A 27,975-nucleotide genomic window follows, 5' to 3' on the forward strand; every position below is an offset into this window, starting at 1 on the left:
AGCAGTCCCTGCAGACGTCTCCGCCCACCGCCCCCCTCCCCAGCTCCCGCCCCCCTCCATTCTCCGTGTGCTTGGCCTGTGGGATGAGGATGGTGTTCACGGTCAGGAACAGCTTCAGAGAAATCACACCTCCACCTGCAAGGCTGGCAACCTTGGCTCCGACCATCATGCCTATGCCCGCCTGGGACTCTCAGGTCAGCAGAGGGCGCAGGCCCCGTGACTCCTGATCACAGGCTTTGTCTCAGGGGGCCAGAGAGGCCCCCCCGGCCATGGCGTCAGGAGACTGTGGTCTTCTCTTGGATCCACTCTGCCTGGCTGTACGACTAGAGGAGGCTCCTTCCCCATGTGCCCCGTGGGGACACTTCTCAGCCTCCTTCACAGAGGCGCTAGGGAGGTGGGGAGGTGGGGTAGGGAGATTACAGGGCAATGAGGGGGCATCAGACCCCAGAAGGGGAGGCTGGTGTGGTTCCCTGGCTCAGGGGCTCATTGTCAAGGGAGGGATGGAGAAAGGAGATGGCCAGGGAGGGCAGGGAGGCCGGGGGGCCAGGGAGGGCAGGGACCACCACCTGCCATGGGATTAGCTCAGAAGCCCAGCCCACAGGCCCACCTCACTGCCTCCTTTCCTCCTTCTCCACCCTCAGCAAAGGCCCCAGGGCTGTCCCCCCACTCACACATACCGCGGCCTTCCCCATCCCCCCGCCTGGAGAGCTAGGCGGACAATGGGGACAGGTGCGAGCAGGGCTGCTGAGATGGCCCCTTCAGGTCTCAGGGACTCAGAACCGGGAGCTCCAACCACCCCAACTGGAGACGAGGCCACTGAGACCCAGAGAAGGGAAGGGCCATGCCCAAGGGCACCCAGCATGTCCCTGGCAGGCTGGGGTGAGCTGGGTATCTAGCTCGTGTCCCCACTGTGGGCCCTTGGCAACTCCCAGGCGGCCTCACCTTCCAGAGCCCACAGGTGGTGCTTCACCAGCTCCACCACCTCCTGCTTGTCCTCCGAGAGCACGACCCCAAAGCCGGCCAGCAGGTAGGAGACATCCGTGGTGATCCCTGCCCTCACCTTCTGGATGGTGGGCACCACAGCCACCAGCAGCAGCAGGGCCACCTGGAAAAGCCCCGGAATGAGGGCGCCAGGGCCTGGCTGTGCTGACACCAGGCACTCGCATCCCACAAGTGTTTTCTGAGCCCATGGGGAGAAGCCATGGCAGCACACAGGCTGCATCCACACGCCTGTCACCCATCACGAGGTGCTCACCTGCCCCTGAGACTGGTGTCCCCGTGCCTCTAATCAGCACATTGCAAACAGATACGCTCTCAAGCCGCATAACTATTACTTACACCCCTGTCTATTTATCTAAACTTCAGAATATAAAGTTTCCAATTTGTCGATGTTAGAGAAAGCAAAGCATTCTATAAATGGGCACAGGCATTGAGCTAGATAGGCCTGGACTCAAATTTGGCTACCTTGAGATATTAACTGTAGGAACTTGGCCAAGTTAAATTCACCTCTCTGAGCCTCAATTTCCCACATCTGTAAAATGGAGAAAAATCATACCTATGTCCTAGAATTTTGGCTGTTTTTTTAAGGCAGGAATTTATCAAACACATACTACTTCATTAAGTCTTTCCAACTTCCCAAAAAAGAAAGTAATTCTATTTCTTCTGTTTTACAGCTGAGCTAATGGGTTCAGAGATGTTGAGTAACTTGCCCAAGGTTACAAAGGAGGTCAGTAATGTAGCCAGGATTTAAATCCGTGTGTATGGGATTCCAAAACTCATGCTCTGACTCTACTTGAGCCCTGTCAGAATTGACACCCCCTCCTTCTGGGTAGGCCAGCATTCCCTAGATGACCAGAAGCAGCTCACTAGGATCGTGGGTGGGGCTTGTGGAGAGCTGAGCTGGGCCTGAGCTATCCCAGGCTTGGGGGTCTGGAGCAGTGGTCCAGAGGCAAAGACTGCTACAGGGGCAGGACATACCTGGTAGACGGCAGCCCCCGTCAGGGTGGTTGAGAGCATCAGCTTCAGAGGGAGTCGGAATCCTGCAGTCCCCAAAACGAGGGATGTGTTGAGCCCCAAGCACCACCCAGGCCTGGGAGCCCCGCCCAAGGGGGCCTGGGGTAAGGCCCAGGGCTTCTAGGTGCTTCCCCTTGTCCCAAGCTGGGCATTGTCCCTCCTGATGACAAGGGCCTGGGGTGCAGGAGCTGACCTTCCACTGCAGCTGTTCTGTCCGAGGGGGGTGAGGTCACCTGTCACTTTGACCTCAGCTCCCCACCCCATACCTGGCTGTGGAGTGTAGATGGAGTGTCTGAAGCAGATCCAGGCCCGGAATAGGAAGCCGTGCTTGGAGGCATGGGAGCTGCAGAAAGACCCAGCAGACCTCAGGAGAAGCCCCTGCCCTGAGCATAAGCCCCAGAGCTTGGTTCATTCCTCAGTCTGCCCATCGTGCTGCCCAGTGCCAGGTGCCCAAACAAGCCTGCCTACTCAGCCCTGTCCACTGGCCCAGAGAGGGTGTGTCTAGGACTTCACCTGCTTTCCAGCTTCTTCCGGCAAAGGAGGGTCCTCAGATATTCCTCAGAGTAGCTGCTCTGCAGCCCCTGTGGAGATGGCAAAAGGGTGACGTGCCTTGAGCCATTCCTGAGACCCTGGCCCAGGATGCCACAGTGGATACCCCGTAGGTGCTCTGTAAAAACCTCTCGGCTGTGGTGGAGTTGGAGAAGGGCTGACCTGTGGGGCTGAGGTCCAGGCCCCCAAAAGCTGCCCTTTTCTCCTCCACAAATACAAATCAGTCTCCTAAGAACACTTGATGCTGGGAAGTTCTTCCTAAGGTCTGTTCCCGACTCCCGACTCTCTCCTGCATTTCCTCAGTTTCATCTCATCACTGCTCCCCTCCTGGCCCTCTGGCTCTGCTACCTGAGACTGGGGCAAAAAAGGAGCCTATGTTCCATGGGTACATCCCTGACCAGGATGCAGGAGGGGCCATTCCAGGTCAGATTACCCGAGGCCTGTCCTCCTGCTCAAGGGAGATCACAAGGGCGACCTGATTTGTCTAAGCCACATTCCAGGCCTTAAGCTGCCTGCCAAGTGGCAGAGGCCCTTGTAAGATGGGGTAAGCCCCTGCCCCTGCCCATTAGGAGAACAAGGCTGTTGTCACCTGTTGCCATGGCAACCCTGAGATCCAGGGCAGGTATGGGTCAGCTCTGAGGTTGACTCTGTTCTTTGAGGCTTAACTCTCTTTGACCAAGGGCCAGAGAGGATTTTGTTTCTCCCAAGATTTCACAAGAGGAAAGGCATGCAATGGTGAGAGAGGCAACGAGCAAAGATCCCTGGGAGAGGGGAGAAAGGGACCTGGCGAGGTGGAGATGTGCCTGGTGCACTGTCTCTCCTGGGGGAGCCGCTCCCCTCTTCTGAGCCAGCTATAAAGTGGAGGGGAAACAGGGTTCTGCAGAGGAGCGTGAGCATCAGGAGGGCAGTAGAGACAAGTACGGAGGCCCCTGCTGCCACCATGCGAGAGCCAAGCCCATAGTCAGGTGGGCTCATGGGGCACCCAGGACGACCCCGGGGAGCCCGAGCCCACCCGGCCTCCCCCCTCTCTCTCTTCAGCCTGCCTCAGGGACCTCCCTCCTTCTCGGCTTCGGTCCTGGCCCCTCCGCTGAGCCCCAGCTGCCCCCCAGACCCTCCAGCGCCGCACACCCACAGCTGCACAGCGTCCCCGGCACGCCTGCTCCCATCCAGCTTCCATGTCAGCAACTAGCCGGGCACCGGCTGTCTGTCCCCAGAGCCGCCCTGCAAGCCCTTCCTCCACCCTCCCCATTTGAAGAGCAACCAAGCCCTTTGGCATCTGGGTCCTCAGCCTTTCCTGGGCCGATCCTTCCCACTTGGGGCCTCTGTGGAGCAGTTTCCCCTTCCTCCCCCCTCGCCAGGAAGGAACCCCTTCATCCAGATGGGCCCACCGCACTCCTCACATCGCACTGCCAATACCTGCTGCGGCCTCCGTCTCCCCCGGTGCACTGGGGGCCCCCGAACGGCAGACACAGTCAGCTGAGCCCAGGGCCCCGGGCCCAGGGCCTGGCGTAGGGGAAGTGCTTGGGGTTCTTAGTAAGGCTGTAGTATCTTGTAAGAATTCTCTCACCAGGATGTACCCACCCATCTATCCAAACCTTCAGGAATATTTGCTCAGTGATCTATTAAGTGCTAAGATCTGCCCAGGGCTGCAAATTAGTCATGAACAAAACAAGATGCAGCCCATCTCTGCCCGTTGCTCATGCTCTTTCCTATGCCTAGAGTGCCTTCTCCTTGTTCTCTCCCCTCTGCGGATCCCCCCTGTCCTCCAGGCCCCTGCTAAAGCCTACCTCCTCCAGGAAGCCCTCCTAGCCTGCCTCCATTCTCCCAGCAACCCCCCCCCCCTTTAGCTGACATTATCCAACAGCATAAACTAGAGTTGAATCATAATGCCATTCTGCCCCGGGTCCTGTCAGATCATGATCCCCAAAGATCATGTCAGCATCTGCAGAGCCCCTAGCAGGCACGAAGCTCCTGGCCTGTCTCATTTCTCCAGCTGGATCCTCAGTGTTTCAGAAACAGAGCTTTGGCTCCCCTGTTTGCCAGCCCACCTTTCCTTTGTTGAACCCCATGGGCACACATCTTGGTGCCCGGGGTACCCTGGGTGCCCACCGAGGACCTGGCCCGGCCTTTTCCGGGGAGGCAGGACTAACCAGTCCCTGCACACATTTTCTGGCCCCTGCTGTGTGCTCAGCCCTGCACCGAGCACAGCTGCGTATAGGGGACCAACAGACACGGGAAGTCCGAGGTGTCCTGGGTGCTGAGTAGGATCCCCGCCCAGCCCCGCGCCTTTACCTCAGAGCCTGCTCTTGTCCCGCGGCTGAAGCTTCTCACCAGCTGCACCGGGTACCAAAGGCTCAGGAATCCAAGACCCAGAAGGAGAGGCAGGGAGGCCAACAGGGAGTAGTACTTGTAGATCTGGACAGACGGACAGACACCCAGACATTCCTACCATCTGCCTTCTTCCCCCAGTGGAAGACCAGGAACCATTTCCCTTCCCACCTGACACCAGGCCCTAGGGTGGTCTGAGGTGCCGGAGGAAGGCTTCTGGTTCTATCACACACACTCCCCTGGGCCACTGGGCACAGACACGCCCACTTGCCCTTCTCAAGCCCTGCAGGGGTGCTCCCGTCTCCCCAGACTCCCGGGGCTCCCACAGCCCTTACCAGAGCCTCAGAGAGGAGCTTATTAATTCCCTCCGCCTGCCGTGGGGGGCTCGAGCGGGGCCTGACTTCAACTTTCTTTGTTCCTATGTTCTTGGCACTTTGGACACAGGACTCTGACAGTTAGGCAAAGACCTAGTTTTGTCTCTGTATGGTCAGTGACCTGGACACCATGGACGTGCGTGCCCTTCCTCCTGGTGCTGACGCTTCCTTTGTTGGGCTCCTTATATACATTCATTCATTTGTTTGTTAATTCAATACACTGTTATTGGGAGCTTAGTATAGGCCAGGTTCTGAGTAGTGAAAAATACCAGGTCTCTGCTCTCAAAGAAACCAACCAGCCTCCACCTCTGCCTGAGGGATGGGTGTTATCGACTCCCTTTACAGGGGGCAGATTGAGTCTCACAATGGTGGCATGGTTTCCTCAAAGCGCTTAGTATCCCCTGGCATAATTTTGTATATTTGTCTATTTCCTGCGTCTCCCCTTCTGGAATCAGCTCTTGGGATGTCGGGGACTTCATCTGTCTTGTTCACAGCTGTTGTTTCAGTGCCTAGAAATGTCCCTGGTACAGAACATGTGCTTCACATATGTTTGTGGAAGGGAGAGAGGAAGGAAGGGAGTCAGGAGGCTGGGTTCAAACTCAGGCTGCCTGGCTCTGAACTTAGACCCTCACCTTTGGGCTCTCGACTGAGCGGCTTCCCCCTGCCAGCAGCCAGTGAACCAGATTCTGAGGTTCTGGAGTTTTCTTTATAGCCCTCTGAGACCAGCCCCCAACCCAGTGCTTGCTGTCCTGTTCTCTTCGTCCCACTCCTGCCTGGCCAGAAGAAGGCTGGAGATCACTAATGGGGGGCTTCAGGCTTCTCCTTCTCCCTCCCCTGCCCTTTGCCCCTCCCACACTGGAAGCTGCTGACTGCGGGCCCAGCTGCCTTGCCCCCCGCTCGTCCCACACAGGAGCACAGCTTGGAATGGCGTGTGTTCAAAGGAGTGCGACTCTCTGCCCAGCAGCAGGCAGCTGCAGGGAAGCCCAGCATATCAACAGAGGTGAAAGGGGCCCCCCTATGTCCTCTGGGACACCTCCTCAGCACCCAGGACAGCCCCCACTCCCAGGTCATGAGTCAGTGGCTACCTTGGGCGCCTGGGGACACTCTGCCCTCTGCCAGACCTGAACCCCAAAGTGAGCCCAGGACAGCGCACTGCCAAGCAGGTGTGCGGCTCCATGCCTGACCGTGGCACAGGCAGCCACCGGGTAGTAGAGGGCAGGGTAATAGAGCAGGGCCAGCATCTTCCAGGGCCCTGGAAGACAAGACAGGCAGAGAGATACATGAGGGAGGGGCAGATGCGGGGCCGGGGTCCAGCCCTCCCAGGCCTCTCTCCTGTCTCCATCTCCCAAGCCCCTCGGCTGGTTCAATGGGCAAATGCCCAGCATTCAAATCTGGGCTCTGGCTAGTATTAGGCCTGTGATCTTGGGCAAATTACCTCTTGGAGTCTCAGTTTCCCCATCTGTAAAATGGAAATAATGGCAGCACATTAGCCAAGATGAAATGAGAAGGTGTACATGTAAGGTGTTGGTGTGGTGCCTGAGTTAGTACTCAGTAAATCGAGCCACACCTTATTGTCATTCCCTTCTCCGAGCCTCAGCACCCTCCACTGGGAAATGGGGCTAATAGCCACACGTTGCAGAGTCACTGTGAGGACTGGATGACCTAAGGAGGTCACGCTGCAGAACAGTGGCCAGTCTTGAGGAAGCTCTCCTCGTTACCATCACTTCCTTGAGCCCGGCTCAAAGTCCAGGACCCCTCCCTGCCCCCTCCCAGCCTCCCTCACTGTCACACGGGGCTGGGCAGTCTGGGGGATTCGGCCAGTGCCCATGAACAAGAGTTCCCTCCCTCCTGGGAGTGGGGTTTGTACAAGAGCAGAGGAGGTAGAGAGGGCACTCTCGTCCCAGTGGCTGGGGCCAGCAAAGGGGAGGTTGCAGGCACAGTGGCAGGGCAGCTGGGGAGGGTACCAAGACAGTGTCTTCTCAGCGGTGGCTCCTGGCTGGGATAGGAAGCTGCTTAGCTTTCTGCAGAAGATGCCTGCCCCGGTGCTCAGATCCCCACCCCATCCCAGCCATGCAGCCCCCGGGTCGCAGCTGCCCTGCGTACCGTGGCTGGACGGTGAGGCCAGAGTCAGGAAGGGCAGGGGGTCCCCGGCAGAGAGCAGCAAACACAGGGAGCTGAAGAGGACTGTGAAGACAGCGGCGGGCACCATCCACGGTCTGTCCCCAGCTGAGAACTCCACGGGGCTGGCGCAGAGGCAGGGACAGGGCAGGAGGGCGTTGCTCAAGTCCTGCACCCCCACTACCTCATATGATACTCCATAAAGTGGGGAGGTAGAGGCAATCCCCCTTCCCAGACGGGGAAACTAAGTCCCTCGCATCCACTCATTCCACAAACATTTGAGGAGCACGTCCTCTGCGCCAGGTTCTGGGCCCCGCAGCAGAGTGACGCAGGGCCCCTCAAGTACACCCGCGGTGGGAGCAAGCCTGAGAGCTGCACCCCCCCACTCCGGAAGCTCCAGGAAACGGCCGCCTCCACACTAATCAGTCTATCTGGGCTGGCAAACCTTCAGAGAGCTCAGAGAGTCACAACATCCTTGCACAAAAGCCACCGCCCTGGCCTGGCTGTGGCCCGGGACAGAGGGCAGAGAGCGGGCACAGCTGTCCCAGGCACCGCCCCTCTGGGCTCGGGCAGGCCCCTCAGACCCTCAGCATCTGTGGCCCAGCTGGTTTCATGCCCTGAGGGCTCCCTCCTGCCTCCTGCTGCCCTCAGGCCTCCCCCAGGCAGGGCAGGCTCTTTGCTGGGCCACCCAGTGGGGCAGAAACCCTCGGCCAGTTCCCTACCAAACCGGCAGGGCGGAACCCACCCTGGTGTGCGGTGCAAGGCTTTCAACGCTGGGGCTGCACCCACCACCTCCCTCCACCCGGCATAAGCCTGCCCAGTCCCATTTCCTCAAGGCCATTCCTGGCCCAGGCTGCAGCGTTACAGGACTGAAGGAGAGAGGGAAAGAAGGTTCTAGCCACAGGAACTAGAGGCCATTCCTTCAAAATCTGCCTTTAACATCAGAGTCCAGGTGATACCCTCAGGGAAAGGAAGGTCACAGGGGCATGGGGTGGTCATGGCCTGTCCAGACCATGGGCTGCCTGAGGAGGTGTGTCGTGGGGCTGGGCCCTAGTGGGCTTGTGCCTCCCTGGGGTCTAGAGAGGTGGGCCTGAGTGGGTCTCTCCCCCTGCCTCTGGGGGTTCCGACTAAATCTGGAGATCTGGGTGGGAGTGGGAAGAGCCCCTGGGCTGCGAGAGGTGGGGTGTCACTGAGGTCAGAGCTGGCTTCAAGGCACCTAACAAATCACCACCCTCCCAGAGTGACCCTGTCTGCTGGGCCCCTGGACTGGGGGTGCCCAGGCTTCAGTACCAACCTGGGCAGTCCAGGCCTGCCTCGCCCGCAGTGGGGCCAGAGCTGGCGGCGCCGCACTAGCAGGGCCAGGAGCAGCAGAACAAGGATCTGGAAGGAGAGCACAGAGGGGGCTTGGGGCGCGCAGGTCCTTCCTGAGGGGCTGAGTCTGGGGGCTCAGGCTCAGCCCCCAGGACAGCCCCCACCTCCCAGGGTACATTCATGTTGCACCAGACAAAAGCCCAAGGGGTCTAACTGGGCCTGCTTCCAGGTTTGGGTCCCCACCCTAGGAGAACTCCCAAATACCCCCTTCCACGTTTGGGGCTCCCAGGGACCCCCTTGACCAGAACACAAGCCCCCTGCCCAGGCTGGCAGCAGGTTGCAAACCAGTTTGGGCTTAGGTTAGACTCACCGACAACACAGCCAGGCAGGTGTGGAGGAGGCCGGGCGGCACACTGGGGTGGCAGGAGGGCTCTACTCTGCAGAGAAAAGGCTGGGTCAGGCCTGAGCAGGGCTATCTACACTGGGGCTCCACCCACAAACGCCGTGACCCCCTGATCTACTCAAGCTTGTCCAGTTCTACTTTCTCCGGGTCATTCCAGGGCCTACATGGTCACAACATGGCCCTGTGTTGTGCAGGCCCCAAGCAAAGCTTGAGGTTATAAGGCTGAAGGATACGGGGGCTCCCAGGGGAAACCAAGTGGGCCGGCTCGGGCTGAACCCCTCTTCTTTCTCATCCAGATCCTTCCTAGGTACCTTCTTCCCGTCAAGGCTTCCCTCCTTCGGGAAACTTTCTAGACCGCTCCAGGCCTCACAGACCTCTCCTCAGAAATGCAGCCGAGCACCTATCTGTCTGGGTCCAGCAGTCAAGGGCTTGGGCCTACGACTTCCCCTCCGCTCACCGGGATCTGTGTTTGGTCTGTGTCTGTGCCTGGAACGATCATCTTTGGTCCTCCAGGATTCATGTCCGTCCTTCCTCGTTCCCCTTTCACTAAGGACTTCCACGTACAGTGGCCTGGCTGTACACTGCACAAGGATGCCCCGCGAGCGAATGAGTGCGCTCTGAAATCCAGGCCACACTGCTCACCGAGCCCTGCACCTACTGAGCTGCCAACATCTATACGGGGGTTCCTTTTTCCAGTTACCACAGAAACTCCCTATGACCTGGCACAGGTCCTGCTCTCACCACAGCTGAGCACAGAGGTGGGGCCGTGGTGGAGACAAAGGGACCCTCGACTTCCCCAGCTGGGTCATGTGGCAAGGGGTTGGGCAGGAATCCTGAGCTCAGGGCTGACCCTGGATCTGCGAGAACAGACAGGCGTGGCTCTCCGGGGCAGGTGCAGAGCTCTGGTTTGCCCAGCTGGAGCTTGGGAGTGCCGGGAGGGGGACACCAGTGCGGGCAAGGCCGGCAAGCTCTGGTGGGGTGAGGCATCAGAGGAGGCTCCATGCTACAGTGGGGCCCTCTGCCCAGGGGCTCATCCACCCACCCGGACACCCCCCTGTTGTGTGGGGAAGAGGACTCCCAAGACCTCCCCTCAGACTTAGCCCAGACCCCTGGGACAGCCTGCTCCCCCCCTGAGCTTCTCCTCGGGTAATCCCGGAGGGAGAAGCAAGAAGAACCTGGCCACCTGGGCTTGTCCTTGGGGTGGAGGGGCCGTTGTCCAACTTCTTGGCAAGGCAGAGCTGGCCTCTTCCCAAAGCAGAGCTAAGCTAATGGGTAGGGTAGGTGCCATGTAAGGGATCAGGTTTCCACTGTCTGAACTTGGGCCTCACACCCCCCACTCTGACTCCAGTACGTGGTAGGGCTCTGATGCCTCTGACTCCAGCACGTGGGGTCGGGTTTAGGTGAGGCGGGGCCCTTGTCCAGCCCCCAGAGTTCAGAGCCATCACTCCAGGGCCTCGCAGCCCTCCGCTCCTCACCTGACTGGGTCCTACTCAACCCTGTGCCACAGGCCATCCAAGGCAGGGCCTTAGCACACTGTCCCCGGAGCAGCCAAACCATTTTCCCACTCACCCCAAGCCGGGAACCACCCCACGGATCCTCTCCAGGGCCCTATCTGAGGGAACTTCCGACCCATTTGGAACCATCTGGGGTCGGCTATCTATCCCTTAGCTCAGTCTTTCTGAGGCTTCTGGACCCTCAATTGTTTGAGGTCTGAACAATAGAAATTTGGCTGAGAAAATATTTGGCTAATTGCTCGGTGGACCCACATCCTGTGCTACAGGACAGGCCGGATGACACAGATACAGAGAACACCACCTCAGGGTGGGGGAGTTCAGTCCTCACGGAGGCACACGCGGGTACTAAAGGGTGCAGTGGAGGGAGAGAAGCTCGAGCAAGGCCCCAGAGGAGGCGGCATCCGATCTGGGTTTGAAAGATGGAAGAACATGAAGAAGCAGAGTGACAGGCAGTGGATAAGTGTGACGGGGGCAAGGCAAGGCTTTCCGTTTGCTCTCAGCCCGGAGGGTAGGCATCGGGGGCACTAGGGAGCCACCAAGGATATGTGAGCAGGCAGTGCTCTGCAGTTTAGATTTCTCTGGATAGATTTGAATAATAACAGCAGCAGTAACTAGTACTTACTGAGAATAGACTAAGTGTCAGGCATTATTTGTTCCATGTGCTAAGTCAGTTATTATAAGATGGGGATGGGGGGTGATTATTATCCCCCTTGGGTAAACAAGGAGACCAAGGCTCAGAGACGCTAAGCATCTTGCCAATAACACAGATAGTAAAGCAGCAGAGTCAAGATTCAAACTGATGTACTCTGGCTCCAGGACCCACATCTGACCAAGAGGCTAGAGGTAAGGAGTGGGTGCAAGAAGTTTTTAAGTTGCAGCATACAAACTTGCCATTTCTGTACATCAAAACAGTTGAATGTCAGCATTTCCAAATAGGTCCACATAAATAGGCACTGGGGGTGGGGGGGCGAATGCCAAGCTGTACCTCAGAGATACTTGGGAAGAATGTACACGCCTCGGTATGGAGGCGCAGAGGGAAGGGAGTTTCCAGAAGGACCTGGAGCTCTGGGTCTTATTCAGAGGAGAGGTGAGGGCCAGAGGCAGCTGGAGCCCGAGGAAGATGAACCTTCATCCTGGACACTCAGGGACAGGGGCCCAACTGCAGAGTGGTAAGAACACTAAGACAGGGAAAGATCAAGAAGTTTCTAGAAGTTTGGCCCTGAGCAGGAGCCTACAAAGGCCCTACCCAGAGCGCGTCTGTCTGAGTCAGAGGGGAAAGCTGACTGGAGTGGGGCTCTGTGGGCTAGGGAGCCCAGGAGGGCTGAAGCCCTGCTTCCTGACACTCTCCCCACCCAAGCAGAAGGGCCTGAAGACCACCCTGGTGTTGGTCTCACAGGGCGGGGGGCAGGCAGTGAGGGAAGCCTCCGATTCTGCCTTCCCGGTGGCCCTCTGAAGTGGTGCGGAGCTGAGCGACACCCTGCACGGCCATCACAGGGGCATCTGTGGCCCCAGGCTCTGTCTGGGAAGCTCGGTCTTGATGGTGGGTAACACATGGGCAGATGCAAGATTGGGCACATAAGCTGGCCAGAGGGGCCTCTGGGGGTAGAAAAGGACGAGCTGGGCTTGCCTGGGTCAATCCCATGCCCACAGAAGACCCAGATGACATCCCATCCCCATCAGACTCACCCCGGACCTGTCCAACCAGGTCCTGGCACCGTGGGACCACCAGGGTAAGTGTGACCAGGAGACTGAGTCCATCCCAGCATCAGCAGCAGTCCCCCCTAGGCCCCAGCTCCAGCCTGTGGGGGCACAGCAGGGCGCAGGGGGGACCACTGCCAGGAGCTCCTTCCTCAAAGGTGCACCGTCTCCGTAACGTGTCTGACTCACTCAGGGAGAGGTAGCCCCAGTTCGCCTCCTTGGGACCCCCCTGAGCTCCCATCTGCCCGCCCCCTCCTTTGAGGGCCGTAGTAGGGAAGCAGGCATCTCGACGTGGTCTGGCTAAATAAGGAGATTCAGACAAGCTCTTCGTCCTTCCCTGCAGTGGGAGAAGGGAGCTGCAGATCCTAGATGCCACCCACCTTGGAGGCAGTATGCGCATCACCCACGCCCTACTCTGCACCCAACTTTTTTTTGAGGCCATATCTACATATCCCAGCCACCGAGTTGGCCGCAGAAGCCAGGCCCCAGCCAGTGCCCAGGCCCTGAGGCGCCCAAGGACATAGCTTGGGATTGAGGTCAGGGTCTGTGCCCTCGCAGGGTTCCTGGCCCGGCCGCATCCTGCTGCTTCTCTCATCCCACACATTCACAGCACGGACTCACGGGGAAGCCCACAGGCTTTCAGGGGCAGCCAGGGGGTAGGGGCGGATCCTTCCTGAGAGCAGAGCTGCTTCCCAGGTGGTCAGAACCCCAAGTCCTCCAGACAACAGCTGCATCCCCCAGGCCTGGGTGGGGCCTCCACCCCTGCTGGGTGACCCAAGCCTGGCCAGGCCACAGCCACAGCCCCTGGGGAGGCATGTGAGCATTCTTCCCTCCCTGGTTTCAGTTGTTGATGGAGAACAGATGTGCACACATCTGGCTCAGCAACCCCCAGCCTCACCTTTCCAGTTCCCCACAGCCTCGGAGCTGGGAGGTGGGGGGTGGGCTGGGGCCAGGGCCGGGAACAGCAAGGGGAGAAGGGCACTGGGGGGCCCACGTGGGCGGGGCAGCCTGGGGAGCATGGGAGGCACAGGGAGGCTCCTCTGCCAGGGGGCCCAGACCAAACAAAGATGGAAAGGGTCTGAGGAAAGGCAGCCATGGGCCACGGCCTCGGACCACACTGGGCCGAACTGAGGCCATTTCCTCCCCTGGAGCGGCCCACACTCCTCCGCCAGAGCACAGGGCCTCCTCATCTCCACGGAGACTCCACGGCCAGCCAAAGAGAACAGGGGCAGCACGTTTCCCCAGTGACGCGCCCACCGGCCTTTCTTCCTCAGGCCTCCCTGCCCTTGGCTTGCCCGGAGGACCTGCTATTTGCTAACACCACACCCTATACGGTCACCACGGGGACCAGTAACCCCTTGAAGACAGGCCCGACTCCCCTCAACCGCTCACCCGGTACTCTCCATCCTGGCTGCAGGACCGAGTCACCCTGACCAGCCGGATCTGAATTTGCAAGTACGGGGCCCAGGAATCTGTATTTTTAACATACCACACAAGTGCTTTTTAGGTGACCAGCCTGGTGCAGGTCTCCACCTCGAGTATCAACACCAGGTCAAGGGCTGTTGTTCTCAGTAACAGATGAGGTGACTGACGCCCAGAGAGGCTGTGACTTGCCAAGGGCCACACAGCAAATGAACAGTAGAGCCCACTTCAGGAGCTCTTGACCAGGGTCTTCCCGGCCCCACCTCAGTAACTCTGCCGCACCCGGCGCTGCTGGCCCCCAAGGCCAGGGGTTCCAACTTACCCCTCCGGCCGGAGCTCCTGGCTGCCCTGGGGCTCATCGATGTACCAGCTGCCGTAGGAGTCGTCGTCTGTGGCCCCAGAGGAGGTGTGGTTCCCGGCTGCCTGGGACGACATTTTCCAGCCCTTTTCCTCTGACCTCCCCCCACAAGAAGGAAACAGCCACTGTAGATGTGAAAAGAGGCTTAGAAACAAAAAAGAAACCCAAACAAAGAAGCGTTTCTCTTTAATCCTAAAGGTTACTTTCTTGCTTTGAGCTCTCCGAGAAAAGCCCGTGTGGGAGTGAGGGCCTGGAGGCTGGCACGGGAGGGGGCGCAGGGCCCGGCTCATCCCCTCCCGCCGCCTTCCGCCCAGTCTTACCCGGTCCCGCAGAAGGTAGTTGTCTACCAGGGAACAGGGTACCCTGTAGGGCCCTTGGGTTCTTGCTGGAGCACCTGTCTGTCCCAGCAGCCACCAGAAGCCACCAGAAGGCCTTCACACAAAGGGTCATTTTCAAAGAAAGTTAGTCCAATCCAAGCTGCCCACAGAGCCCCCCCCTTTCCTTCCCCTGCCCCAAACCCAGCCAGACAGACCCGCAGACACTCAAGGAAGGGCCAGGGAGGAAGGCGCTGCAGAGATGAAAGGCCGAGCCAGCAGCGGGCTCGGCAGAGTCTGCCAGACCCTCCCAGCCGGGCTCCTGCCCCTCCCACCCTCTCTGTTTGGGGTCCCAGCCTCAGCCTGCCCTCACCGGCCCCCCTGGGCCTGGGTGATGGGCACACCTTGGCCCTGACAAAGCCCTGCCTGGGGTGGGGGCCTGGCTCCAGGGGCGGCCTGAGCCCGGCAGGGGCATGGCCAGGGGGCGGGGCACCGGACTGCACACACGTACCGGCCTTCAGGTCCTCCCCAGGCTCCCGCACCCTGGTGCCCCGCAGTGCTCCAGCACGCAGGTCCGGGATCACAGCAACCCAGGGAGGCCGCTGGGGCTGAGCCGGGGGCGGAGACAGGGAGGGGAACTGGTCCATTCCTTCTCCTGGGTCTCCATGAACGAGGCAACATGTGTCTCACTGGTGAAACCTTTTTGTTTCTCCAACTTGATTTCACAAGGAGATAACTCACCCCCACAAGGCGGAAATTAGTCCTTTAAACACAACCAGACCCATGGGTAGGCAAGAAGAAGCCCGCCTGCCTCCTGCTCCTCCCGGGGTGCAGGGTGACAGTGAGAGCAGGGCCCAGGGGTTCCCCTCCATCCTCCCTCCCTGAGAAGCCGCATCCCAGGCCAGCTCCCCTCCTCCTCCGGACCCCAGCTCAGAAGGGAGGCAAGATGCAGATGAAAACAGAGGGCAGGTCTCAGGCCCCTATCTTTCGGCAGGGGTCAGGCCCCCCTGAACCTTTGAAGTCCCTTCCAATACCCCAGAGGGGGCCTAGGCCGTGGCCCTACCCAGCTAAGGCATTCAGTCAACAAGCTTTTTAAAAAGACATTCATCCATTTATTCTTCTCACATGAAAGTCATTTTGAACACCTGCTAAGTGCCAGCACTGCTCGGGATCCTGGGACCTGAAAGCTGACGGTTGGGGTTGGGGTGGGAGTCACAGACAAGCAGGTATATAACCTCAAGACTGTGAGGGTTACAAGGGGGAGGCACAGCGGGCCCCGATGTGTGCCATAGGAAACTGAATTCGGAGAACTGGGGGATTCCTAAAGAAAGTAGAGATCTGAGGGCAGGGAAAAGTCAGCTGCACTGAGGGTGGGGGGCTGAGGGAGGGAGTGGGGGGGGCATGTTCCTGATAGAAGCAGCAGCATGGTGAGGCCCAGAGGAGACAAGGCGTGGAATCCTAACAGCTCCCCATCCAAATTCTGCAACCAGGCCCACAGGGCCTTTCAGGATTAGGGCCTGGACGCTCTAAGGCCTTGCTTTCCTCCCCTCTGTCCCAGATAGCACCCGCCTCCCCTCCCCACAGAGACGCCAGCATCTGCCAGCGCAAAGCCGAACCTGCATTTCATATGAGGCGATGCAGAAGCCCACACTGCCTCTCTGATCCCAGGAGCCTGGGATGGAACTGCCTCCCAGGCCTAGTTGTGAGCTGACAGCAGAGACTGCCTCTCTCCCCTCCTCCCTCCTCCCCCGATGCACCGCACGGGGCTCTGGGGTGACCGACTTGATCGACTGGGTTTGGCGGAGCCACTGCTTGTTCTGGCAACCACCATTCCTCCATGGACCTGTCCCATACCAGCTGTTGTTTCCCCGGCCAGGCTTCCCAGGGCCCTCTGCTCCAGCTCCAGGGCCCTGCATTCCCTTCACTGCTCAGGGCTGTCCGACCCCTTGCTCAGGGAGCCACCAACTGCTGTCTGGTTTCAAATCCTCCTCGTGACACCGCCAACAGTTGGAGTCCAGCCTGTGGTGAGGAGCCCTCTCTCTCTACAAGGCAGAGATGTTCATAGCTGGACAACTCCGCCCGGCAGAAACTGCTTCCTGGAGGAAGCTTGAAGCCGCCTCTCCAGTCTGGTTTGTTCGTTCATTCAACAAATACTGATTGCAGGCCGATTATGTGGCAGGCAAGGTTCTACATGCTAACAACACAGCCGCGAGCATGGGAGATAAAGTCCTACACCCCAGGGAACTTAATGTGTACTGGGGGACAGCAGGGAGACAAAACATGCGTCAGGTGTGCTGAGGGGGAAAATAAAGTGGATAAGAGAAGAGAGGCAGAGTTGGCACTTCAGGGTGGATAGTCAGGGAAGGCCCCCGCTGAGGAGGGGGCATTTCAGCAGGGCTGAGGTACCCAACTGGGCACTGAGGAAAGACATTCAGGCAGCCCGAAGGAGCCTCCATCAGCCTCGGGGACTGTGGCCAGGCCAGCAGGGAGGGGCACAGGCCAAGCCCAGTCACAGTCCTTTCCCCACAGCACCCCTCCCTGAGCCAAACCTCACGCTGCCCACAAAGGGACCTCCCCCCAGAGATAACCCGGGCCCGTACTGTCACCTCCCTCCTCACAGGGGAGGTGCAGAGGCCACCTGCAGGGAGGCCCTGCGGAAGTGGTGAGCTTTGTCCCGCTTCCCGGGTACGGGCACAGTGGACAGAGGGCAGCCTTGTGCCCCTTAATTTGGTCAGGGCAGGGCTGGAAATGAGGAGGAGCAGGCCTGGAAGGAAAGGGCAGGGTTTCTGTATGGCGATGGGAAATACCCTGGAGGGGGTACAGCCTACATGAGTTTGAGCCCTGGGGCTGGCTGCATGACCTTGAGGGATCCCCTTGGCCTCTCGGGATCTTAGCCCTGCCTGTGTCCCAGGAGGGGTGGGTCATCCAGCCTGAATCTTTGATTGTGGGCTTTCCTCTCCCCAAGGCCTGTACTGCTTGCCCTCAATATCCTCATGGCCCAAGAATGAGGAGCCAGCACACCAGATACTGGTTGTAGCAAGAAGGTCAAAGGCAGAGAGAGTGGCTGCGACTGCCCAGGCATCCCCCATTGTCTTCCAACCACCCTCCTGGCCCCCGGGACCTCCATCCACTTAAGTGGAGGCAGGGAGACAGTCTGGGTTGAAGATCCATGGATACTGGGTGGCCGAGTAGCTCCGACTAGGAGGGGCACCCCAATTCTTGAGCCTTCCTCAGCTTGGAACTAGAACAGCTTAGAGCTTGCAAACTTTCAGGGAGGTGGGAGACAGGGTTAGTTCTGAGGTGTTAGGAAGACACCACCTGGCCAGGCTGCAAGCTGGCCAGGAAAAGCATTCAGAAGAGAAAGAGGGTAATGCTGTGCTCCTGAACAATTTCTCCACAGGTCTGGTGGCAGAGTCCAGGGCCTGCCCTCTGGAGTTGGCTCTATAGGGGAACTCGTACCCAAAAGGACTGGAGACTGACACCTGCCATCAGGAGAGGAGGGCCTAGAGAGTGGAGGTGCTTGGGAGACAGGATACAGAAGCCCCAAGAAGAGGTGGGGAGAGGGGGAAGAAGGGGATGTCTTGGGGAGTCTTATAGGCTTCCTTGAGGAGGGGTCCTGGATCAGGGTCCTAAGGTCAGACAAGGTCAGCGATGGTAGCAAGAATGAGGTGTAAATGTCTTAGAGATCTCAGAACGGGAGTCTGAGAGGTAAGGAGACAGCAGGGCCCGCATGAGAGCAGGTAGGCACATTCAGATGAGGCTGACACCAATACCCAAGGAGCAGCCCAGGCCAGCAGGGCTCCCAGCTGGGCACAGGCTGGGGAGGGACTGAGCCCTGATGGCTGTGGGAGAAGGTCACAAAGAGCTTTTGGGCTTTAAGCAGGCAGAGGCCATCTGCCACCTGGGCCTGGCATGGAGCTGCCCTGCCCTGCCGGTAGGGCTGGAGCTGACCCCTGAAGGCCTTGGGGCAGGGCTTCCTCCCTCACTGTGTTTTTGTTCAAGGTGATTAAATCTGAGGAATTTTGGTGTCCAGGAGCAGAGGCCCACGTGTGTGCCTTCAGCAGCCCATGGTTATTGAAATCCTCAAAGGGCAAAGTGCTGAACTGAAAAGGAGCTCACCGTGGGCTGGGAGGGCTGGGAGAGCCAGCAGCATCCCCAGAACCTCAGCAATACCCCAGGACTCCCAGATCCTCCAGAGCACCTCCAGAACCTCAGCAATACCCCCCAGATTTTAGTAACACCACAAGAACTTCTGGAACCTCAGTATCACACCCATGAACCCCAGAACTTTAGAACACACCAGAACCTCTAAAACACCTCTGATCCTCAGCCACATTCCAAGGACCCTCAAACTCTGGCAAATCAAGCACAGGCTGGGACAAGATAGTCAAAACGACAGTCAGCAGCTGGAGAGGCCCAGAGACTGAGACCCTCAATGCCCACCACCCTTCCATCCCAGCCTAGGCTCTCTGTGTCCAAATGCACACCCCAAAAGTTCTACAGCACCCAACTTTGGCATAACACCTCAGAGCCTCAGCAACACCCCTGGTCCCCAGCAGCACAGTGGAGAATGCCCAAGGGCTGCCTCACTCTGTCCAGAAGTGGGGGAATGGCTCATGTGCCTGCCTCTGCCGCCCGGCCCCCAGGTAAGCCTGTGGAGAGATGGCCAAGGCAGGTCCGACCCCATGCAGGCCAGTGAGCTCCGGGCCTGGCCCCTCCGCACAGTGTACTCACACACACGTATTGAACTGCCCTGACACACACACAGGTGCCTGCCCTGGCCCCAGATTGAACCTGACCCCCGTTCAGCGGCTGGAGGGCAGTGCTGTTAGCTGCTAGGCTCGCCTAGCGAGGGGAGTGTGGATGACACCCTCGCTCCTGGCTCTCCTGCCCCGGGAGAGTGTCACAGGCATTATGTGACGCTCCTGACCGATGAGGCGCGCCCCCGCCCCCACTTCACGAGCAGCAGCATCAGAGCATGAGGGATTTAGGCCAGGCTGCCCTGAGCGGGGGCACTGGTGAGGAGAAGGAGGGCAGCAGCGTGTTCTCACCAGCCCACGCTGCTAGGCTGGAGCCCACTCAGGGGAGGGAAGGCCAGGAGGCAGATTTCAGCTGAGGACAAAGGTGGCTTCCTTACCCTGGCATTGTAGTTGGCCCCCAAGCTGGGGAGGCAGTCAAGAAGAGGCTGGTAGCATCAGCATTGCACAGAGGCTTTCCTGCCTCGGGAGGAGGACTGGCCCGAAGGCCAGAAGGGGCCCCAGCCAGAAGAGCCCTGGACTCTTCCTTCCCAGCACATCCTCCCTGCGGTGGCAGCACTGTGGTTGGCCTTGCGGTACAGGCTCCGCGCTGCCCTGCTTCCTCACTGAGGACACTCTGGGCAGAGCCCCAGTTCTCTCTCCCCGCTGGCCACAGGGCTGTCCATCAGCCTCCTGCCTACCAGCAAACCCTGCTCAGATGCGGCGCTCCGGATGTCCCCCTGCCTTTGGGGGCTCACAGTGTCCCTCTCCCACAGCCATCTCCAGGCCTCCAGCTTCATCCCTCAGAAGCTCCCACCATTCCTGCTCATGTCCCGCCTCCAGGCCTTTGTCGGTGCCCTGTCCCTGCTGGGGCGCCTTCTCCCTCCTGCCTCACCTCTGCTGGTCCTACCGGGCCCACAAAGCTGGGTTCCAGCACCCCCCAGCCCCGGCCCATCCCCCACCGGCTGTTCTCTTCTGTACCTCTCCTCTCTGTATCCTTCCTCCTGGTCACCCAGGGGTCCTGTCCCTCCCCTGCGCACCAGCACCAGCTCTGCTGGGACGGCGGAGGGTGGCTGGCTGTGTGGTCCCACCAGTTGGCTCTGAGCAGACGGCAGCACCTGCTTTCAAAGGTGTTTGGTCTCCTCCCAGGAAGGCGACTCCCTCCTTCCCACCAGCTCTGGCCCTGCCCTTCCCACCCCCACTACCCAAGGCCTGGGCCTGAGATTCCAGGATCAGAGAAGCCCACCCCACCCCCAGCTCCCCAGCTCAGGCCCACAGCTGGGCTGGGGCCCCACACAACACACTGAGCAGCTTGTCCCCAGCAGGGCCTCTCCACCCCCAAACCATTTGCCTGAAACCCGATCTCCTTAGCCCTCAGACTCACCTCCGCTGAGGAGCCTTCACAGGGCTTTGCTAGCTGAGTTTCCCAGCTGTGGCCCTGGACAGGCTCAGGAACCCCCTACGTACCCTCATTTGTCACCATCCATCACTCCCAGGGGGCCACTGCCTGACGATTCCACCCTGCCAGAGGGGAACCACCAGCTAAGCTTTTAATAACCTGATTGGCAATCGGTGTCCTGCTGCTGCCCTGCTGGGCTGCGGGCCGGCCTGTGAGGAGGGCATTTGTCACACCTTCTGGGTCTTTGGGGCTCAAATTTCAGGTATGGCCCATTCCAGGGGGAGAGCCAGCAGGCTCCATTAGGGAGCTTTCTCCTAGCCCAGCCTCTCTCCTGAAGGAGGCAGAGGTCCTGGCGCGGGCTGCTCACCCCAAGCACACACACATCCTGCAGCCTGTCCTGGCCCTGGCCCTGAGCCAGGACTTTGTTCTCCCTTCCCCCTCCTACAGGGGGGCTTTTACACCCTGGAGAGTGTCAGGGAAAGGGAAGGGAAAAAGGGCTCAGAGGGTGCTGAAACATGGTGCTGTGGCCGGCAGGGAGGAGAAGCAAGGGTTAAAGGTGAGGCCCAGAAGCAGGGCCCTGAATTCCCAGAAGGATACCTGGAAAGGCATGTTCTTCATCCTTGAAGGAGAAAGGGGGGTACACTAATTAAAGAGTTGGGCAGCCTGGGGGGCACAGGCTTTAGGATGTGACATTGGCATCCAGTGATCGTGGAGATCCCAGAAGAAAGGGCACATGGGCGGCAATATCTGGGCTGTGCCCGCTCAGCAGGAGAGAGGAAGGGAGGGGGAGCAGCCCCAGCCAGCGGGGAAGGGGTCAGCCAGCTGGGACCTGACCACCATCTACCCCACGGAGAGGAAGGGTTTTTCTCTAGAAAGTGTTAAACCCACAGCACAAAGATAAAATTAACCTTTGGCCCATTTTAAGAATCCATCCTCAAAGAACACTTGCAGATGTATGCAGAGAAGATACCTAAGGCTGTTTGTAATGCAAAACATTGGCTACAAGCCCAATATCCATCAGCGAGCTTCAACGACTCTATACAGTAAGTAGTATTCCGCTGTCACAAATCCTGAGGTACCTCACTGTGGACTGCTATGGTAGCCCCTCCTACATAGAGTATCAAGTAACAATAGCCAAAATGAAAGTCTGAACAATACATAAATCACCATCTCATTTTATGTTCCTTTAAACTAGGTGTGTGTGTAAAAATACATTAAAAATGGATCTGGAAGACACACAGCAAACTGTTCACAGTGGTCACACTCGGGGGAGGGGTGAGTTTGGAAAAATGAAGAGGGATTTTCACTTGTTTGCAATGTATATTTAAAAACTATCTATCTGCCTATAGATAGTAAACAAAACAAAAATCTTGTAAGGCTGTGTTGAAGCTTACTGTGAGGATCTGTGAAGGCATCACATCACTGAGCTGTGCGAAACAGATTCTATCCCTGGCCCAGTGCTGCACGTTTCCCAGCCTCCCTTGATAGTAGACACATCACTAAGTATTGGACAATGAGATGGGAAAAGAATTGTTGAGCGTAGCTTCCAATGAGAAGTGTTCTTTAAAAGAGAGGTGTTAAATATCTATGCACCCAACACAGAAGCACCTACATGTGAAACAAATACTAACAGAATTAAAAGGGGCAATAGAATGCAATGCATTCTTTCTAGGAGACTTCAACACTCCACTCACCTCAAAGGACAGATCCACCAGACAGAAAATAGGTAAGGACACAGAGGCACTGAATAACACTTTGGAACAGATGGACCTAACAGACATCTACAGAACTCTCCACACAAAAGCAGCAGGATACACATTCTTCTCAAGTGCACATGGAACATTTTCCGGAATAGACCACATCCTAGGCCACAAAAAGAGCCTTAGTAAATTCAAAATGATTGAAATTGTACCAACTAACTTCTCAGACCACAAGGGTATAAAACTAGAAATAAATTGTACAAAGAAAACAAAAAGGCTCACAAATACATGGAGGCTTAACAACATGCTCCTAAATAATCAATGAATCAATGACCAAATTAAAACAGAGGTCAAGCAATATATGGAGACAAATGAAAACAACAGCACAACGCCCCAACTTCTGTGGGACGCAGTGAAGGCAGTTCTAAGAGGGAAGCATATAGCAATCCAGGCATATTTAAAGAAGGAAGAACAACCCCAAATGAATAGTTTAAATTCACAATTATTGAAACTGGAGAAAGAAGAACAAATGAAGCCCAAAGTCAGCAGAAGGAGGGACATAATAAAGATCAGAGAAGAAGACATAAATACAATTGAGAAGAATAAAACAACAGAAAATATTAATGAAACCAGGAGCTAGTTCTTTGAGAAAATAAACAAAATAGATAAACCCCTAGCCAGACTTATTAAGAAAAAAAGAGAATCTATACACACAAACAGAATCAGAAATGAAAAAGGAAAAATCACAATGGAAAACACAGAAATATACAAAGAATTATTAGAGAATACTATGAAAATCTATATGCTAATGAACTGGATAACCTAGAAGAAATGGACAGCTTTCTAGAAAAATACAACCTTCCAAGAATGACCCAGGAAGAAACAAAAAATCTAAACAGACCAATTACCAGCAATGAAATTGAATCAGTAATCAAAAATCTACCCAAGAACAAAACCCCCAGGCCAGATAGATTCACTGCTTAATTTTATCAGACATATAGAGAAGACATAATACCCATTCTCCTTAAAGTTTTCCAAAAACTAGAAGAGGAGGGAATACTTCCAAACTCATTCTATGAAGCCAGCATCACTCTAACAGCAAAACCAGGCAAAGACCCCAACAAAAAAGAAAATTACAGACCAATATCCCTGATGAACATACATGCAAAAATACTCAAGAAAATATTAGCAAACTGAATTTGAAAATACATCAAGAGGATCATACACCATGACCAAGTGGGATTCATCCCAGGGATGCAAGGATGGTACAACATTAAAAAATCCATCAACATCATCCACAACATCAACAAAAAGGACAAAAACCACATGATCATTTCCATAGATGCTGAAAAAGCATTTGATAAAATTCAACATCCATTCATGATAAAAACTCTCAACAAAATGGGTAGAGGCCATATATGACATAATAAAGGCCATATATGACAAACCCACAGCCAACATCATACTCAACAGTGAGAAGCTGAAAGCTTTTCCCCTAAGATCAGGAACAAGACAAGGATGCCCATTCTCTGTGCTTTTATTCAACATAGTACTGGAGGTCCTGGCCACAGCAATTAGACAACACAAAGAAATAAAAGGCATCTAGATTGGTAAGGAAGCAGTCAAACTGTCACTGTTTGCAAATGACATGATATTGTACATATAAAAACCCTAAAGAATCCACTCCAAAACTACTAGAACTAATATCGGAATTCAGCAAAGTTGCAGGATCCAAAATTAATACACAGAAATCTGTTGCATTCCTATACACTAATGATGATCTAGCAGAAAGAAAAATCAGGAAAACAACTCCATTCACAATTGCATCCAAAAGAATAAAATACCTAGGAATAAACCTAACCAAGGAAGTGAATGACCTATACCCTGAAAACTACAAGACACTCCTAAGAGAAATTAAAGAGGACACTAGCAAATGGAAACTCATCCCATGCTCTTGGCTAGGAAGAATTAATATTGTTAAAATGGTCATCCTGCCTAAAGCAATCTATATATTCAGTGCAATCCCTATCAGAATACTGACAGCATTCTTCAACGAACTGGAACAAAGAGTTCTAAAATTCATATGGAACCACAAAAGACCCCGAATAGCCAAAGCAATCCTGAGAAGGAAGAATAAAGCAGGGGGGATCTTGCTTCCCAACTTCAAGCTCTACTACAAAGCCACAGTAATCAAGACAATTTGGTACTGGCACAAGAACAGACCCATAGACCAATGGAACAGAATAGAGAGCCAAGATATTAACCCAAGCATATTATGGTCAATTAATATACGATAAAGGAGCCATGGATATATAGTGCGAAAATGACAGCCTCTTGAACAGCTCGTGTTGGCAAAACTGGACAGCTACATGTAAGAGAATGAAACTGGATTACTGTGTAACTCCATACACAAAAGTAAATGTGAAATGGATCAAAGACCTGAATGTAAGCCATGAAACCATAAGACTCTTAGAAGAAAATATAGCAAAACTCTCTTGAATATAAACATGAGCAACTTCTTCATGAACATATCTCCACAGGCAAGGGAAACAAAAGCAATAATGAACAAGTGGGACCATATCAAACTAAAAAACTTCTGTACAGCAAAGTACACCATCAGTAGAACAAAAAGGCATCCTACAGAATATATTCATAGATGATATATCCAATAAAGGGCTGACATCCAAAATATATAAAGACCTCACACACCTCAACAAACAAAAAGCAAATAATCCAATTTAAAAATGGGCAGAGGATCTGAACATTTCTCCAAAGAAGAAATTCAGATGGCCAACAGACACACGAAAAGATGCTCCACATTGCTAATCATCAGAGAAATGCAAATTAAAACCACAATGAGATATCACCTCGCACCAGTTAGGACAGCCACCATCCATACGACAAACAACAGCAAATGTTGGTGAGGATGTGGAGAAAGGGGAACCCTATTACACTGCTGGTGGGAATGTAAATTAGTTCAACCTTTTTGGAAAGCAGTATGGAGGTTCCTCAAAAAACTCAAAATAGGAATACCATTTGACCCAGGAATCCCACTCCTAGGAATTTACCCTAAGAATGCAGCAGCCCAGTTTGAAAAAGACATATACACCCCTATGTTTATCGCAGCACTATTTACAATAGCCAAGAAATGGAAGCAACCTAAGTGTCCATCAGTAGACGAATGGATAAAGAGGATGTGGTACATATACACAATGGAATATTATTCAACCATAAGAAGAAAACAAATCCTACCATTTGCAACAACATGGATGGAGCTGGAGGGTATTATGCTCAGTGAAACAAGCCAAGCGGAGAAAGAGAAATACCAAATGATTTCACTCCTCTGTGGAGTATAAGAAGAAAGCAAAAACTGAAGGAACAAAACAGCAGCAGAATCACAGAACCCAAGAATGGACTAACAGTTACCAAAGGGAAAGGGACTGGGGAGGATGGGTGGGAAGGGAGGGATAAGGGGGAAAAAGGGGGCATTACGATTAGCACACATAATGTAAGGGAGGGGCACAGGGAAGGCAGTATAGCACAGAGAAGACAAGTAGTGACTCTATAGCATCTTACTATGCTGATGGACAGTGACTGTAATGGGGTATGTGGTGGGGACTTCATAATGGTGGGAATCTCATAACCACAATTTTGTTCGTGTAAGTGTATATTTATGATAACAAAATAAAATAAAATAAATAATAAAAAATAAAAAAATAATAGAGAGGTGTTTCCTTTACCCCCTTACTCCTCCCAATTGGCAGAAATGCAGTTGTGAGGGCTGTATCTCAAGCAGCCATTTTGGACTATGAGGTGGAGGTCATGAGTTAAGTAGGGTAGAGTAATAAGTTAGCTGCAAAGACAGAGCCTGAGCTAAAGCCAGATCTTAGGACTGGAGATCTCAGAGACCCCTGCTATACCCATGCTCACCATCATATCCAAAGAGGCCTCATGATGTTCCAGGGGCAGTGACTGAGCTAAGAGAAATTTTGCCAGAGATCCTCCCCACCTCCACCTCCACCCCACTCACATGCACCCAGAGGTTTCTCTCCCCAGAAACCTCCCTCCCAGAGTTTGGAGGCTGCTACATTCTGTGGCTGGGGTACCTCTACTGGGAGCCAGTCCCTGCACTTGGGCAAAAGGCCCCCAGAATTGGTTAGGTGCAGGCTTTCAACACATCTCTCAGCATTTTGTGTGAGAACATTACAGCCTCTGCCCACTGGTGCCCACTGGTGGGTCTGTCTGTCTGTATCTATTTGGCTTCTTTCTTTCTCTGTCCTTCTGTCTGCCTGTTTGTCCCAGTCCATCAGTCTCTCTTTCCATCGCTATTGTTGTCTCTCTCTGTCCCACCCTTTGTCTGACTCAGTCTGCCTGTCTCCTTTCTCTCATCTAGTTTTCTGTCGCCCCTCAGTGTTTCTCTGTGAATCTCTGTGTCTCTGTCTATACTCTTTCCCTTTCTGTTCCTCTCTCCTGCTCTTTGTTTTGTTTGTTTCCCTCTCTGAGTGTAAAGTCTGTCTCTCTTCCTAAAGGTTTCAGGCAGTAGGTTTCCTTGGGCTGTGTTGTGTGCTGCCTTGGTGCTGCCCCTAGCAGCCCCTGTCCCGTCTCTCCCCTTACCGGCTCTGTCAGTCTCCAGGGCTGTAGGACGACTGGCGCTGGTCTCAGAACCCACAGTATGCAGGGCCCACACGCAGGCTGGACGCCATCTCAGGAGTCTGAGGCCTCAGAGCCAGTAGAGCATCTGGGTGACTGGACACAGGGGAGGCAAAGTTCACTGCTGCCAGAGAGGCTAGCACCCTCTCCTTCCTGCCACCCCAGGAACTTTATTCCTCCTGAGCCACTGCTGGCAGAGGGGTGCTGACAAGCGAGCTCAGGGATCGTGGGTGCAGCCCCAGCTCCTGCTGAGCTGAAAGCCAGGGCTAGAGGGCTTCAGGGATGACCTAAGACTCTCCTGACAGTGCTCCGTGCTGGAACCTGGAGTGGGAAGCCAGGAGGGGAAGGGTAAATAACCCGATAGAACCAGAGGCACGGGGACTGGACCAGAGTTGGCGCTTAGAGGAAAAAGTGTCACAGAAGGCAGGCCCCAGCTCTAACCACCACAGTCAGCAGAGGGGAGAGACCAGGCTTCTAATTTTGCCTTTCCCTCTTACTCACTGAGCCACCACTGTGAGATAAATTCTAGCTGAAATAGGCAGGCAACGAGAGGCCACAAAGGGCCAGGCAGTTTATCTGAGCGCCATTCCCGGGTGATATTCCCCCATCTGGCTACCACAGGCCGGGGAAGTCACACTCAGCAGGACAGGCAGCGAGTTTTTAAAGACGGTACGGGGAGGCAGAGCTTAGATTTACAGCTGGGCGCGAGGATTGGCTGGCCTGAGGCACATTTTCAGGTTGGGAGGGGGCAGCAGCCGGGGACTTTGGCACGTGATCAGTGTCCAACGTGCTCCCCGCTCCCCCCAGTGCCTTCAACCTTACAACCACCAATGAGGCCCTTTCCTGCTCTTGGTCTCAGTTTTCCCATCTGTGCAATGGAGAGAGGCTGGCTGCCATGCTTCCCCTTGCCCGTCTGAGTCTATGATTCTATCACCTGTGTTCGTCTGGCACTGTGGACTTGAAAAGGGCATGGGGTGGGACGGGGATGGTTCTGCGGTGGGGGAGGGGAGGCTGCAGGAGGTGAGGTGAGTGCCGAAGGCTCAGTGGAGCAGTGGTGGTCACATGGTCGCGATGACCTGGGAATCAGG

The 27,975-nt window shown here is 55.4% G+C and overlaps 1 protein-coding gene across 7 annotated transcripts in view; it reads right to left on the bottom strand.

The window, feature by feature from the left end:
- Positions 1 to 26,959, bottom strand: part of STRA6 (signaling receptor and transporter of retinol STRA6) — a 35,147-nt gene extending 8,188 nt beyond the window's left edge. Inside the window, exons 1-13 of one of the 7 annotated variants that reach the window (XM_057488968.1) lie at positions 26,852 to 26,954; positions 14,914 to 15,165; positions 14,053 to 14,213; positions 9,064 to 9,130; positions 8,677 to 8,762; positions 7,368 to 7,507; positions 6,700 to 6,723; positions 6,350 to 6,516; positions 4,855 to 4,977; positions 2,527 to 2,594; positions 2,207 to 2,356; positions 1,978 to 2,039; positions 943 to 1,105 (exon numbers count right to left, since the gene is read on the bottom strand). In XM_057488968.1, the coding sequence (XP_057344951.1) occupies positions 943 to 1,105; positions 1,978 to 2,039; positions 2,207 to 2,356; positions 2,527 to 2,594; positions 4,855 to 4,977; positions 6,350 to 6,516; positions 6,700 to 6,723; positions 7,368 to 7,507; positions 8,677 to 8,762; positions 9,064 to 9,130; positions 14,053 to 14,165 (1,163 nt within the window). In that variant the 5' untranslated portion in view covers positions 14,166 to 14,213; positions 14,914 to 15,165; positions 26,852 to 26,954. Of the gene's footprint in view, positions 1 to 942; positions 1,106 to 1,977; positions 2,040 to 2,206; positions 2,357 to 2,526; positions 2,595 to 4,854; positions 4,978 to 6,349; positions 6,517 to 6,699; positions 6,724 to 7,367; positions 7,508 to 8,676; positions 8,763 to 9,063; positions 9,131 to 14,052; positions 14,214 to 14,408; positions 14,510 to 14,913; positions 15,166 to 16,256; positions 16,573 to 19,539; positions 19,674 to 26,851 lie in introns of those variants that run through there. The other 6 variants (XM_057488967.1, XM_057488972.1, XM_057488969.1 and 3 more) reach the window with 6 other exon arrangements.
- Between the last annotated feature and the right edge of the window lie 1,016 nt (positions 26,960 to 27,975).

Source organism: Manis pentadactyla, chromosome 11 (assembly GCF_030020395.1).
Source record: "Manis pentadactyla isolate mManPen7 chromosome 11, mManPen7.hap1, whole genome shotgun sequence".
In the NCBI taxonomy this organism is placed as follows: Eukaryota; Metazoa; Chordata; class Mammalia; order Pholidota; family Manidae; genus Manis; species Manis pentadactyla.